The sequence below is a fragment of the Nicotiana tomentosiformis genome, chromosome 4 (genome assembly GCF_000390325.3).
Source record: "Nicotiana tomentosiformis chromosome 4, ASM39032v3, whole genome shotgun sequence".
NCBI classification, from domain to species: Eukaryota; Viridiplantae; Streptophyta; class Magnoliopsida; order Solanales; family Solanaceae; genus Nicotiana; species Nicotiana tomentosiformis.
The window spans coordinates 68529126-68545188 of NC_090815.1; the positions used below are offsets into that span (position 1 = coordinate 68529126).

The following is a 16063-nucleotide window of genomic DNA, read 5'->3' on the forward strand; positions in this document are numbered from 1 at the left end:
CGGCAGTTTGAGACCTTGAGTAGCTTCACATTATACATTATGACTTGCGTGTATGGTTGGTTTTGATTTCGATAGGTTCGAAGTTGATTTGGAAGAGAAATTCTCAATTCGGAAGCTTTAAGTTGGAAGAGTTGACCAAGGTTTGACTTTTGAGTAAACGACCTCGGAATCAGGATTTGATGGTTTCAATAGGTTCGTATGGTGATTTTAGATTTGGACGTATGTTCGGATTTGAATTTGGATGTTCCTAGAAGGTTTCAGCTCTATTTGTCGAAAGTTGGCAATTTGAGGAATTGGAGAGTTTACAAATTTGACTGGGAGTTGATTTTGAGGCAATCGTGGTTGGATTGTTGTTCCGAGAATTAGAATATGTATGTCTTGTCATTTGGGACTGATTTGCAACGTTTGGGTTCGTTCTGGATTGGTTAGATTGAATCAGACGCTTGGTTCAAAGTTGGAAGTTTATTAACTTAAGAGATTGATCTTCTTCGACGTTCTTGGTTTTGATGTTAATTTTGGCATTTTGAGCCTTAAGATAAGTTTGGATAATATATTTAAACTTTTTGGTATGATTCGACGGGGTCCCAAGGGTCCCGAGTGTGATTCGGGTGGTTTCAGATCATTTTGGTTGTGTTGCATTGCTGATTTCTGGTGTGCTTCGCGTTTGCAATCAGAGTATCGCGTTTGCGTAGAGTGTTCTGGGCGGCAGGTGATTTATCTCGCATTTGCGGAGTATTGTGGAGTTTGGCTATCGCGTTCGTATAGGTAGCTTCGTGTTCGCAAAGTGTTGGAGAAGGCTGGTCAGCAGCCTTTCGCATTGGCGTTTGGTCTTTCGCGTTCGCGCAGTTGAGAGGTCAGTTGGGCTTCACTTTCGCATAGTTCATGTCGCGTTCGTGATGAAGGTTTTAGGCGCTGTGTTGTGTTGTTTTTCGCGAATGTGGGCTTGAGGTCGCGTTCGCGTAGTGTACAGCTGGGGCAAACTATTTAAGTTGCTATTTTCGGGACTTTGCCTATTATTTCACATTTTGACTAAACTTGGGGAAGAGGAGATTTTGAAGAGCAATTTCACACCTACATTGGAGGTAAGCATTCTCACTTGGTTTTGCCTTTATATCTTGATTACCCATAGATTTATACACTTAAAACTTGAGATTTTGAAAGAAAATTTGGGATTTTTGCCTACACTTTAAGAGAGTGTATTTTAGGGATTTGAGTACCGATTTGAACTTGATTTTAGAAATTAATTATATATTTGGACTCGGCAGGTTATGGGTTATAAGATTTTGGTATTGGTTTCGAATTTTGGGCACGCAGGCCCGGGTTGACTTTTGGTGTTCTTAAAAGATCAAAACTTTATGGATTGGAATCGTTTACTATGACATTGTTGATTTCCTTGGATGATGTTTGTCTTGGATTTGCACAGTTGGAGAGCTAGATCGAGGTTTTTACGCGATTCGAGGTTGAAGACTAGCCCGGGTGAGGTACATAACTTATCTAAACTTGAATTTGAGGGTAATTTCTCGTTGGCTATGGTATTTGTTATGTGGTGGGGAGGACGAATATGCTAGGTGACGAGTGTTTATGCGTGCTCCGTGATTACTCATGATCCGGATAGTTCTTAGGCTATTATATGCCTTGTTTTGCTATCATGCTTTTTTGATACCATGTTGGGCATTTATGGGATCACTGCTAAATGATTTAGCCGTAGTCATGCTTTATATGTTGAACCCTCATCCGCATTTATTTATTTTCATGTCCTTGTGCACCTTGTTGACAGATTATGAGCTTATATCTTTTATAATAATTTGGCTTATTGTGTTGTTGTGATTTGCATATGTGGACATGTTGTGCAGATTGTTTAGGATTTTGGCACGAGGTTTTTGCCGTGCGATTGTGATTGATATTGTTATTATTGTCGGGGTACTGAGCGATAAGGGTGGATACTACTATTGCGTTAGGGTTTTCTTTTAAAACTGTTTTTCTTCATTAATTTTTTTATCTATTTATTTGAAATATATATATTTAATTGCAAATAAAATTATTTACTAGTTATTTTTTACCAATATTAAACCAACCAAAATATTCTTAGAACTTTAGAAAGTAAATATCTTTTAAATAAAATTATATTTCAAATTCAATTTTCCAAAGCCTAAATTCAAATAAGCACATTTTCTTTCACAGACCAAGCTCATCATCAATTTGTCTAAAGTCAAAACCAAAACTTAAAAACAAGTTAGAGGCACGACAACAACAATACTCCAATAACTCCACACCTTGCTCTTGGGGTGACTCGTGCTTACCACTAAAGCAACCCACTCTTGTATATCACTACAATAATTCAATAAACACTAAAATCCTACTGTTTATAATAATTCAATAAACACGTGACATATATCACTAAATTATACTTAATTAATTAAGCATTTATAATTACTATGGCTAAAAATACGAGTATTTTTTACAGTAACAAAAAAATATGTATATATAATTTTGCCAGAACATAAACAAATAGCAGAACAGCGCTGCAGGTGTCGTGACATATGGATTTTGCCGTCTCTACCACCACCTCCACGGCGACGATTTCCCCCTCAAACGACGTTGTTCCTCAGGTATTCTCCGTCAGAGCTGCTTCCCTTTTCTCTCTCTTTTTACTATTTCCTCGTATGAAATTCTGCTTCTCTAGTTGACCCCTATTGAGCTCTTTGATTCTGGAATTTCTGATTCTCTTTCTCCTCAAAAATATTCTTAATGAATGGTTAATCAGTTGATTTGTAGTGAAAGAGATAAAGGGTCTCTTTCTTTCTCGTATTTTGAGCCGTTTAATGTTTACCAAATTTATCTGTTTTTGTCCTGCTAGTTTTGTTTTCGAATTCCTAAAAAATTGCAACTCTGCTATTTGCTTGCCTATTGTAGTGGGAACATTTTGCTGGTAAAATAATATCTTTAAGCATTAAGGCAGATAAACTATGCTACTTCTTGAACGCTATATTATATTCTTAGCTGTCAAGCCAACTGTTTGTGCCATTTCTTCCGCTCTTACTTGGTGTGCCCTGAGCATTTAGAGTTCTGCATATCTAGGTTCAAAACCTTGGTCTCATGTGCTTAAATATTAGTAGGTAGAGTTATCCGGTACCGGTACCGGTGATGGTGGGAGGTGGAATTAGGCTGCTGAGACACCCAAAGGCGGCTTAACAAACTCGGTGGCCTAAAGCAAAATTTTATGAAGAGGCCTTAAATTTTTTCTTAAAAAAACTTTCATATATATCTTTATTCAATTATTTTTCTAACTAATCTCCAGAAGTTGTTAATAAATTTTTAATCAAATTCTTTCAATTTTTTTTTTTCAATTGACAATATAGCTAATCAAGAGATGCGGATCTAGAATTTTAATTTGATGGGTTCAACCTTCAAAATTATGGATTCAGAATCTTATATTTATCAAAATTTTGTTATTTCTCACATATATATATCTATGTTACATGAAAGAAGTACAGAGTTCAGTTGAACCCGTAGCTCTAAGGCTACATGCTCCACTGCTAATCAATCACATGGCTAAATTCGTGAATAAGTTTGCTGCCTGATCTACCCAAACTTGAAATAATATAGGATGAGAGTGGCGGATCTCCAACATATTACTGGCCTTCCTGAAAGAAGAGCAATTCTAGGTGCCATTAAGGCCTTTTTTTATTTTTTTTTTTCATTTTTTTTATAGCAGGTTCAGTAGTCTTTTTGATAGTGGAAAAGGTAGCTGCTTGTTTTCGCGGATGCAAAAACTCAAGAGTCTCTTGACATTTTAAAGCTGTAAACAATACTGGCTAAGCAGTAAAACCGGCAGAATTTTTGAAGGAAGAAGAAGAAGAAGAAGAAGAAGAAGCATCTACTAAATTCCACCCAGATTCCTTAGGGATGACCTCCTCATTCTCCAATTTTGTCTCTCATCTTGTCTCTCTTCAAATTTGGGTTATAGATATCTTTAAAAAGATCAATTCTTGGCATGTCCCCAGAGAAAATAAATAGGCAGGATAGTTTTGTAAGTTATTCCCAAAGAATCTCGTACCGAAGTTTTAGTATCTTTCTTTTGATCTCACTAATTTCTTTTATTCGTTCCTACTTTGAAAGTTTTAGACATACATGAACCAACACAACTGAAAAGCTTAGCTGTTTATTCATATACTACTATGTAGGGGGAGCACTATGTGAGAGCTCTTATTGAGGATCATGAGACGACATGTTGGGGCTGTGGGCTTCGTGTTCTTGTTCCCCCATATGCACCTGCTTTCAAGTGTTTCTGGTGCGGAGCAATAACTAACCAGAATGCAGTTAAAATCGAGAAAAAAAACTCTAAGTGGAGACGCTTGCGAGACTGGTGTTTTGTTGGTGTGCTCGTTGTCTTTATGTTATTTGTGATATGTAAGTGATTGAACATTTATAATACTCCCTGCTTTTGTGATTTAAATATTTTCAGAACAACTAAATTTGAGTTAGATGTGCTCATAGCTTTCTCTATCTTCTATATCTCCTTTTCTCCAATATGCCTGCAGCCATTTATACTTTTTCATTTCCATCTGTAGAAGCTGTTGCTCCTATGTGGAGTAGCTGGCATGGTTAATAGTTTATTAGATGTTATTGCTAAGATTTGACCTGTGGCTTTGACACTGGAAATGCTGGTTTCTGCTGGGAATGGTTTGAGCATCTCATTCATGATTCATTCTGATCAGAAGTGTGACGCAATATGATTTCATATTGGCACACGTGGCCTTAAACGACTCATAGAAAGTTCGTTGACCTAAAGACCATATTACTGTGTGTGATGTATGAACTGCAATACTAGTCTCAGCCATATAGTTCTGCATTTCCTACTTTCTTGATTATTAAAGAGTTGCACTACAGACTGTTTCATGTTACAAGGTATTGAAGAATTTTCTTATATTATACTCAAATGATTCAGCCATATATACAGATGAAGAATGTCCTAAGGTAACTAGATCTCCTAAATCAGCTATATCAATATATACAAGGAAAGATAATTTTAGCTTAGTAAATAGAGATTCTGTAACACTCCCCCTCAAGCTGGAGCATAGATGTTTATCATGCCCAGCTTGTTACAAAGGTAATCAACCCGAGCTCCATTTAACGCCTTTGTGAACAAGTCAACTAGTTGTTCTCCTGTCTTCACATAGCCAGTGGAAATCAAGTTTTTCTGTCTCATGAATAAAATAACAGTCAACCTCAATTGTTTGGTTCTTTCATGATACACCGGACTTGAGGCTATATGGAGAGCAACTTGATTATCACATCAAAGTTTTGTTGGAGTAGGATGGTTCAACCCAATTTCAATTAAAAAATGATGTATCTACATGACCTCACATGTGGATTGTGCCATTGCTCTGTACTCGGATTCTGTACTAGACCGAAATACAACATTCTGTTTCTTACTCCACCATGATACAAAGTTTCTACCGACAAAGACGTAGTAATTGGTAGTAGATCTTATATCAATTTTGGATCCTACCCAATTTGCAGCTGCAAAACACTCAATGCCAAAATGCCCATAATTGCTATTTAAAATGCCAAGTCCAGGTGCTCCTTTTAGGTAACATAGAATTTGTTCTAGAGCTGCCCAATGTTGATTGTAGGTGCAGACATAAACTGGCTAACGATACTTATTGCAAAAGCAATATCTGGATGAGTTACAGTGAGATAGTTTAATTTCCCAACTAGCCTCCCGTACCTCTTTGGATAATCTAAGGGGTCCCCTTATCATTCATTAGATGCACATTAGGAACCATTGGGGTACTACAAGGCTTGACTGTCAACTTTTCAATTTCTGCAGGTAGGTCAAGGATATACTTTCTCTGAGACAGAAAAATTCCTTTCTTGCTTCTAGAAACTTCTACTCCCAAGAAGTATTTCAGACGGTCCAAGTCTTTCGTGTGAAACTTAGTATGCAAGAAAGACTCGAGAGAAGAGATGTTGTCACAGTCACTTCTTGTAATGAATATGTCTTTGACATATACAACAAGGAGGATAAGGCCGGCTACTGATTGCCTATAGAAGACCGAGTGATCACAATTGCTTTTTTTCAGCCCGAATTCCTGAACTACCTCACTAAACTTGCCAAATCAAGCACAAGAACTTTGCTTCAATCCATACAATGATTTCTTTAGATGACAAACTTTCCCGTGTTCCCCCTGAGCAACAAAATCAGATGGTTGCTGCATATACACCTCCTCGTGGAGATTACCATGAAGGAATGCATTTTTGATATCCAACTGGTGTAAAGACCAATGTTGAGAAGCGGCCAGAGAAATAAATAAGCGGATAAACGCGATCGGATAATTCACCCTATAAGTATGAGCATAGCCTTTAGCCACAAGTCTTCCTTAAGTCTTGCGATAGAGCTATCAGGATTAACTTTAACTGCAAAGACCTACTTGTATCCTATTGCTTTCTTTTCTTTAAGTAAATCCACCAGATCCCAAGTTTGATTTTCATCTAAAGCGTGTATTTCCTCGAGCATAGCATCACACCATCCAGGATGATCCAAGGCCTCCTTTACTGTTTTCGGTATAGAAATAGAATCTAGAGAGATAACCAAAGATCTAGATGCAGGAGAGAGATGGTCATAAGAAACAACAATAGCAATGGAGCATATGGTTTTGTATTGTCGAATACCTTTTCGAAAAGCAATAGGAAGGTCAAGATCTTCTGGAGGAGAATCAAGTGGATGAGGATCCAATGAAGAAGGAACTGGTGTAGGAAATGTGCCATTGGTCTCTTGCCTCCTAGAGTAAACTTGAACAATTGGCGGTCTTGTTGGAGCTGATGGTGCGGCTAGCCGGTTACTAACTCGTGAGACACAATAGTTGGCTGATGCTCAATAGAAGAAACAACATTCTCATGAGACACAATAGTTGGCTGGTGCTCAATAGAAAAAACAACATCACCTCATTGTTTAGTTACAGTATTTGTGACTTGGTAGATTAGCCGCTCATCATCCCCCTGAGTTGTAGAAATGGGAGGTGCATAGAAGAATGATGTGTTCTCTGAAAACACCACATCAGCTGATACCAAATATTTGCCAAGTTTAGGAGAGTAACAACAATACCCCTTCTGAAGGTGAGAATAGTCCAAGAAAACACACCTTAAGGCCATTGGGTCCGGGTCCAACTTGGTAACAGATGGTCGGACATCTCGAACATAACATGTACTTCCAAACACCCTAGGCTCCAATGAAAATAGTGACTTCTTTGGGAAAAGGACACTGTAAGGAATACCACCAGCAAGCACGGTAAATCACATGCGATTAATCAAAAAATAAGCCGTTGAAATTGCACTGGTCCATAACTGTTTAGGAACCTTCATTTGAAATAACAGTGCTCGAGGTGTCTCAAGTTAATGCCTATTTTTCCTCTCAACAATCCTATTTTGAGATGGTGTATCAACCCAAGATGACTGGTGGAGAATTTCATGTCTCATGTAGGATTGAAATGATTCTGACATGTACTCTTTAACATTATCACTCCTTAATATGCATTCAAACAACAACAACAACAAAAAACTCAGTGTAATCCCACACGTGAGGTCTGGGGAGGGTAATGTGTACGCATACCTTACCCCTACCTTATGAAGGAAGAGAGGCTATTTCCGATAGACCCTCGGCTCCTTAATATGCACACAGTAGTATCAAATTGAGTTTTAACTTCAGCACAAAAGTCACAGAAATGGGAAAACAACTCAGATCTGTTTTTCATATATTAAATCCATGTCATCCTAGAAACATCATCCATAAAGGTAACAAAATATTTATACCCACCTTTGGACACAAGAAGAAATAGTCCCCAAACATCAGAGAGAGAGAGAGAGAGCTATTTCAAAAGCAAGCTCAGCTCGCTTATTTACCCTTGGACCTAATGAGCTACGATGGTATTTTGCAAATTGACATGACTCATAGTCCAATGTAGAAATATCCTGAAACTGAGGACAAAGCTTCTTCAACATAGGCAGAGAAGGATGTCCCAAATGTGCTTCAAATGGAGACACATACTGAAGTATGCAAGAAAATGTCCTCCACCAGTAACTTGCTTCGTCTTAAGATCTTGAAACTAACAATTATCGGGAAAGAACGAGATACAACAATTAAGGTTTCTGGTAAGTTTACTAACAGAAATCAAATTAAAGGCCGACTTTGGTAGACTTAACACAGATAATAGAGTAGTAGATGAGGTTGGTTTAACAACTCATCCCACAACATTACAGTTGGCCCATCAGCTACTGTCACCAGGAGAAGGTGCTTTGTGTGGTTGAAAATTAAAAAAGATATTAGGATTACCTGTTATGTGATTTGTGATACCAGAATCAATTTACCCATTTGTTTGGAGAGGAGATAAGACAAGCTTTACTTTACTCAACAAGGGTAGGAACTGGAGTAGATTGCTTAAGTGATTCTCGATACTGACAGAACCTTGCAAGTTCATCCACTGAAACCAGAGCTGCTTTAGCACTACTCATCATTTGTTTCCTTTCCAAATAATTACTCACACTACCAAAATAAATTGGAGGAGGATCCACCGAAATTTCCCACAAATAGGAAAGCTCTAACAGATCTTAGACTCAAAATATCAGCAACACAGGAGTTTCAACCAAGTCTTATTCCACACAGATCAAATCACAAAGCAGAACTAGAAGAAACCTGGTAGTTGAGTAACAATATGCCGGGATTAAGGTACAGAAAAAGCACGTATAATACTGAAACCCAGCAATCAGATAACTCTCCATGCACAGGCAACCCACTATATCAATAACAAAAAAAAGGGCAGCTCGGTGCACTAAGCTCCCGCTATGCGCGGGGTCCGGGGAAGGGCCGAACCACAAGGGTCTATTGTACGCAGCCTTCCAAAATACAAAATCGATCCAACAGTAGGAATAGATCAGCAAACGGAGAGCAAAAAGAGTTTCAACAAATATAATGAGATTACTTCAAATTTTCCCAAGATAAGCCTCAAATCAACCAGCAACAGAACTCGAAGTTGCACTCACCGGCAATCTCCCAACAGAATATAGAATCAGATAAACCAAGTAGCAACAAAATCGAGTCCGAACCTGACAAAGAAAGACCGACAGACCTGGTCCAAGGTAGTTCTTCCCCAAAAAAGGTCTGTTGATCAGCGAACCACCATTACTAGGCCGGAATCTGCAAGACAACGTCGGACCAACAATGTAGACTAAGATTTGACCGTCCATGCGCATCCACGCTCCGTCGAAATTGGCTGCATCAGATGGGTTTTACAGGCACGTGAGACGCACACATGTACTTTCAGGCCACCGGATCCTGATTCTCTCTATGTCGCCAGAGATGCTCACCTACCAAGTTTCAGACAACACCCTAACTCTAGCAACACTTAACTATCACCAAACTCCGGTGATACCAAATCAAAGACCAAGCTTCGGCAAAATTACTTCACCTTCTTGGGAGAGGCTCTGTTGCCATGTTACAAACAAGGTGTTGGAGGATTTTCTTATATTATACTCAAATGATTCAGCTGTTTATATACATATGCAGAATGTCTTAACTAAGGTAACTAGATCTCCTAATTCCTAGAAGTCAGCTATAGAAGTATATACAAGGAAAGATAATTATAGCCTAGTAAATAGAGATCTGTAACATTTCATGTCGTCAAATGGTTGTTTATCTGGGAATACCCCTCCCTCCACCCCGTGGTCCGTCTTCCTTGTCCAAGTTTAGGGGCTCCAATTCTATTAATGAAGAAGCAGACCTAGTGTATCTTCATACACTTGTGTAAATAAAATTGTATAAGCGTGTTTGGGGTCTACCACTTTCTGGCCTACAAAGATATTGGAAGTGTATATATCTGCGGAGTCTACCTCTGTTTAAGTTGCTTTTGGCACATTTTGTTAGGTCCCAATGAAAGAGCCAATCTGTTCTGGTAATGTCCTTTGGAGGGAGGGAACAATATTTCTGCTTATCATTAATGAATCCATTGGGATTGATTATTTCTCTGTGTAACGGAAAAAGGCGGGCGGGCTGCCAGGCCGTGCGTGAATTCAGACCGCACCCAACTCTTCTTTGTTTAAGTTGCTCCCTGGCACGCAGATCGAGCGCACGACGGAGAAATGAAATCTAGAACAAAAATCATAATGCAGGAAGCGAGAGCCAGCTCGACCATAGGAAGAGAAAGTGGCCATTAAGTGTTGATGGGAGGTAGCAGGTATCCCGTGGAATTAGTCGAGGTGCGGGCAAGCTGGCCCGGACACCACGGTTATCCAAAAAAAGAAAAGAGGAAGGGAGGGGACAATGTGTCTGCTTATCATTGAAAATTGGAGCCAAACTTTCCCCTCTTTGCTCCCCTCAATCTCATTCTTCAGTTCTTGGCCTGTGTACGACATGCTCTCAAGATAAAGCTATAGATATGCAAAGGATGAAATATAAAATTTTCTTCTTTTTTTTTTTTTCCGAAAAATGAAAGTCTTTTATGATATTAATAGAATTCCTGGCTTTGTCAGTTCCTTATATGACTAAAAAGGGGGGATTTTGCAACATATTTCTACATTTTTGGCACTTTCTTCTTTGCTGATTAGTTTTGTTTCTCAATAAAATCTTACTTTATTAATCAAAATAAGCTTATTCAGTAGGTACTTAAGCTTTCATAGTTCAAACACGTGCAGCCTCTTGTACAGTCTGTCATTTCTATGAGTGAAGTCTGTTTCCTGAAATTCCGAGCAGGAGTCTTTACTCAGCTTTGCATACTTATCTAGCAACGTTTTAGGCTTATATAGACATGCCTTATGCGGTTCTTGCAGTCCAGAGGTTGTTGAGACTTCTCGTTAAACAGTGACCTAATATAATTCTTTCCTTTTTTTAGGATCAGTTACTGACTTTATGGAGTTACGAATTCAAAAGTTTGTCTGGGGAATGTAGCTCCTTAGACACATTGAAATCAAGGTGTCCCCATGTTGGGCATTGTCAAGTATGTATCGGCTATGTGTATATGATCAAATTTGGAACAAAGCTTGAACCACTTCACAATAAGACCACAAGACCGCACCATGAATGTTATACGATTAAGCGATCAATATAGTTTATTCACAATCTAAAAGAACATTACCTTAAAAGAATTAGTGATTCATGTTGATTACACCTGGTGAGATATTTAATTGAAAACCTAAATTGCTAAATGATGTAGGAATTGGAAGGTTTGAAGCCCACTTGGAGTACATTTTTATTTGAGAATATATATGCATTTTGACGTTTAAGTATGTTTAATGAAGCCTAAACAATCATTTACTGTCTGTATTATGACAACAGGTCGGATTCTAAGTCAAATGCACATTAAGTGGTAGCACTTTATTTAGAAATGATAGCTGAAGAGGCTAGGTTGGGTGCTCAAGTGTTATGCATATTTATACGTAGATTTGTGAAACTGTTTTGCCTGACAGTGAAACTTGCAAGTTTTATATTCAAGTTAGTGTTACTGTTTTGTTTGACATGCACTTATATTTGCAAGAAACAATAAGATGTTTGACAACAACTTAGAAAAAGGAACTACCACAGATCAAGTATTAGGGAAGTTTGGGATTGGAAGAACATGTATAAACTGAAGAAGAAGAATGTTATTGAACCCTTATCTTATTTTGCAAACTTATCCTGGCTCTGAAGCTTGGTGTGTATGGCAATAATAATAATAATAATAAATATTATTATTCTTATTATTATTATTATTATTATTATTGTTATTAATATTATTATTATTATTAATATTATTCTTATTATTATTATTATTATTATTATGAGAATGATAGTGTGTCTGGCATATTTTTTTGGGTGAGAATGATGGTGTTTTTGGCAGTTGTATGTGCATTTGTACAAAGAACCATTACAACATTCTAACCTTTTCAAGTTCCAAGAAGGCATATTCCTATTTTTTATGTACTTCTGTTGCGTTTATGTACCTTTGTATAGGTGTTTGTTGTTTGTATCATGTCTCTCCCTTAGAATCGGTCTGCTCTTTGTACCAATCAGCTTTTTCCTCTACTTCTTTTTCTTAGTCTGGTCTTTGAATGCATCAAAATCTTGCTTCTTGCAACATTATATGGAGTTATTCTCCTAATTAGAGATTTCAATATCTTTGATCGGTTTCTGTTTGTGTATATCTTCTTGTACCACGTTGCATTTAAATATATTAATACTTCATTGCAGCTTTAATCTCAATTTTGTTGCTGGATCTAATACTTTTATGTTTATTTAGCTTTCTGTTTTGATTCTTTTTTTTTTTTGGGTAGTGCAGGTGGTGGTGTTTGGGCAATTTATCCTATAGTATTTTCTATCAGTTACTTCTGCAGTAGTGTTCACTCTTTAATTGCTGTAGCATTGTCCATATCTACCTTGTCCGCATTTAGCCTTGCTGCATTTCGATCTGCTGGTGCTCCACCAGACATACTCTGGGGTAGCTATCCTGCTGTTAAAAAAGGTGGGCTTGAGAATTATACTTTTTGTCAATATTGTTCAAAGCCAAAGACGCCTAGGGCACACCATTGCCGTTCTTGTGGAATGTGTATACTGGATATGGATCATCATTGCCCAATTGTAAGTTCTCATTATTCTTTTGCATTTTCAAGAAGATGTTTGTCTTTTAGAATGTTACACATTTGAATTTATCTGCTTCCAGTACGAAATTTGTGAAATTTTAGAAACTAGAAGAAAATGACAATCATAACTTGCATGTAGATTGCTCTGAGAGTTTCCCTAAAAATGCATCATATCATTAAGTAGTAGTTTCTTCACTTTCTAAGGAATTCTGATGTGAGAAATCTTTAATCGCCGTGATGGACTTTTGTAAGACTGATACTAATATATTAGACGCTTGCAAACAAAATGCAATATCTTAGACCTCACTAGCAAATCATTTCTTTTAACTTAATTTTATGAAGATCGACTTTTCACTTAAAACTATCCCCCGACTTCCCCACTCCCACCACCACACCCCACAAAAAGGAAAAAATAATTGAGAGGCACTGAAATGTCATGTTTTCATAGATTAAACTTGGCGGTCATTGGCTGCATTTTGTTGAAATATTGCCTCCATGTTTGGGAGCTCCTTCTTCATACCATCACATTCTGGTTATCGGAAGGTTTTTGCTACTTCGTTTTCAGTTCTGTGTTTTAGACTAGTCAACTATGAGAAACTTGAATGTTTTTGTGCAGTGATCTTTCATGCTTAATCAACTGACAATAATTATATTAGAAAAAAAGAAACTCAAATTATATAGAGTAATGAATGTGCTTCTTTTGTTGCACCAGATTGGCAATTGTGTTGGTGCATCTAACCACAGGAGCTTCATCATTTTCCTTATTTCAGCAATCATTAGCACAATATATGTGTCCATCATGTCTGCCTATGCAGCTTTTCATTTTTGGCCGCTGCTAAGGCACAAGCCAATTCGCCTTTTGAACGAAGCTGTCGGTCAAAAGTTGTTTTTGAGAACCTTGAAAGATGTCTTATTTGCATTTCTCGAGTCTACATTGTTCGTACCCGCGAGAGGGCTTGTTCTTGTGTACCTTTTTATTGCTAGTGTTTCTATCCTGATAGGTTTAACTGTGCTGCTGTGGCAGCAACTCTGCTTCATATATGAGGGTAAGACATACTTGAGTCATATAAGTTCGTCAGAGGGCGATGAAACTGCAGATAAGGATTGCCAAAATCTTATCCAATTCTTTGGCTGTTTTCCTACGACGACAAGATTTTTGCCTATCTACTTCAGTTCTAGGAAGAAGCACAAGAAGTGAAGCTTGGGAAGGTGAACTGATTCCTCCTTTGAATGTTTCTCGTCAATTGGTTCTTTACTTGGATTGAATCATTCAGATAGATGCAAACAATGTCATGCAAAATAGATATAGAAAAAGGGGATAAATAGAAGATCTCTTTGTTCATTTTCTCAGATAGCCATTTTGCCTACATTACAATCGCTTTTCTGCTATATCTTTTTCTTCTAAGTTTGACAATTTGGCTAATAACCAGATGACCTGATAGCTGAAACAGTTGAAAATTTAGCATTTTACACTTTGGCCGCTCAGAACTACTTCTTGCACCTAACAGTTGTAACCTCTGCTTTCAAGAAATGTCAAAATTCTTATGACTGTTTTATAAAAAACTAATTAATGAATAATGAAAAAATATCTTTCGAGAAATGGAGAATTGCAGAAACCTACATTGAGATCTGCACTGCACTTGTCACACACACCTTCGTTGTGGTTTGAAATGCCACATAAACCAGCTTTCTTATTCATTTTTCAAGTAAATAAACTAAATTAGACTACACAAAGAAGCGGGGTTGTCTGTTATATTTTAACTTTATTCTTTTGCGTAGCAGAAAATATATCATCATGTTTTAGCCCTTAGGGTTTTGGTCTAACCGGTAAGAATACAACACAGAGATGTGTGGCTTAGGCGCACATCATGGTTTACATATTCGATATTTAAGTGGAGAAATGTAAAGAAGTATGTTTATTATCCACTAAGTTTCGAACGGACGTCACTGGCCTTTGGGTGATTTCTCAATTATAGGAAAAGAAAGATGTTTTATTGGGCGATGAATCCACTCAAATAGTTTTTGGTTAATTAAGAAGATAAATAAAAGTAAAACTAAAAAGTATAGCAAATTAAAATAAGAAAGAAATGTTTAAAGGAGCATATTGTTTTTTTTTTCTTTTATTCTGTAATTTTCTTATTTTAAATATTTATTTCTATTATTTCATTATCATTATTATTCTGTGATGATACAATTGTATGAATGTCCAAATCTTTTGAGGGTCTGTGCAATCCAATTTTCCCTTCAAAACCATGCGTCGTTAAGCTTCAAAGTTCAAACCATGCGTCATTAATTGAACGAATTGAAGAGTCGTTAGTTAGGAGTCTCCACGCTCATACCTTTTTTTTTTGTTGTGAAATTAAGGAAACTACCATATATAAAGTTGGGATTTTTTTATTCCTATACACTATTTGAAACCTTATTACGAAAAATGTCCATGCTTTGGTATTTACCCGACCTACACAAGTTTTGTTTACAAAATATATAAATTTCACCTTAAAAGGCTCTCAATTCATTATTAGTGCCTTCAATCAAGGGATTTAGTTATAATATTTTCCACGTAAATACAATTTTTATACAAATTTTATATAATATATTTTTTGTATATTTTGTATCTGATTTATACATAGTATAAACAAATTTCACGCAACTAATTATATATTATACAACTTATCTACAACTTATCTACAATTTTCATACATTATTTTTACTCAGTTATATACAACTACAATATCATACAACTTAAATATAATTTTTATACAATATTGTTCAACTTTCATATAATAGTTAAATAAAAAAATATATATAAACAACAGAATACAATTTTTCTACAATTTTACTACAATTTTGTAAGTATAATGTATGTCATGTTGTCTTCTTCTTCTTCTTCGAGTTTCAATCTGAAATTCAGCCAAAATCAAGTCTAATCTTCACCAAAACACCCTCAAAATTGAGATATAAACTCCAAACCATATTCTCAATTGTTTGCAACAACACCCAATCCAAACAAATAATGATTTTTGAAAACTCAAATTCGAATTCAAAGCCTCAAAGCTTTTTAATGGATGTCAATGATGGAATTGCTGCTCTCTTTTCCTTTGCTTTACATTACTGGAATTAGGGATTGAGAGATAGAGAGAGACGTAGAGAGAATTTCCAATTGTTTGCAACAACACCCAATTCAAATAAATAATATTTTTTGAAAACCCAAATTCGAATTCAAAGCTTTAAAGTTTTTTAATGGCTGTCAATGGTGGAATTACTGCTCTCTTTTCCTTTGCTCTACATTACTGGAATTAGGGATTGAGAGATAGAGAGAGACGTAGAGAGAATTCCCAATTGTTTGCAACAACACCAAATTCAAACAAATAATGTTTTTTGAAAATAACCCAAATTCGAATTCAAAGCTTCAAAATTTTTTAATGGCTGTCAATGGTGGAATTGCTGCTCTCTTTTC

The 16063-nt window shown here is 36.7% G+C and overlaps 1 protein-coding gene and 1 long non-coding RNA gene across 2 annotated transcripts; one reads left to right on the forward strand and one right to left on the reverse strand.

Annotated features, from left to right (window-relative positions):
* The first annotated feature begins 2452 nt into the window (after positions 1–2452).
* LOC104100526 (protein S-acyltransferase 11-like) lies at positions 2453–13948 on the forward strand. The gene is made up of 4 exons (XM_009607778.4): positions 2453–2609; positions 4185–4410; positions 12306–12604; positions 13319–13948. The coding sequence occupies exons 1-4, from the start codon at positions 2541–2543 to the stop codon at positions 13802–13804; spliced, it is 1080 nt and encodes a 359-aa protein (XP_009606073.1). The 5' UTR covers positions 2453–2540; the 3' UTR covers positions 13805–13948.
* Positions 13949–15260: 1312 nt separating this feature from the next.
* LOC138910639 (uncharacterized) lies at positions 15261–16063 on the reverse strand. Its single transcript, XR_011415777.1, has 2 exons — positions 15996–16063; positions 15261–15633 (listed from the first exon to the last, which is right to left on the reverse strand). It is a non-coding gene; the product is annotated as an uncharacterized lncRNA (long non-coding RNA).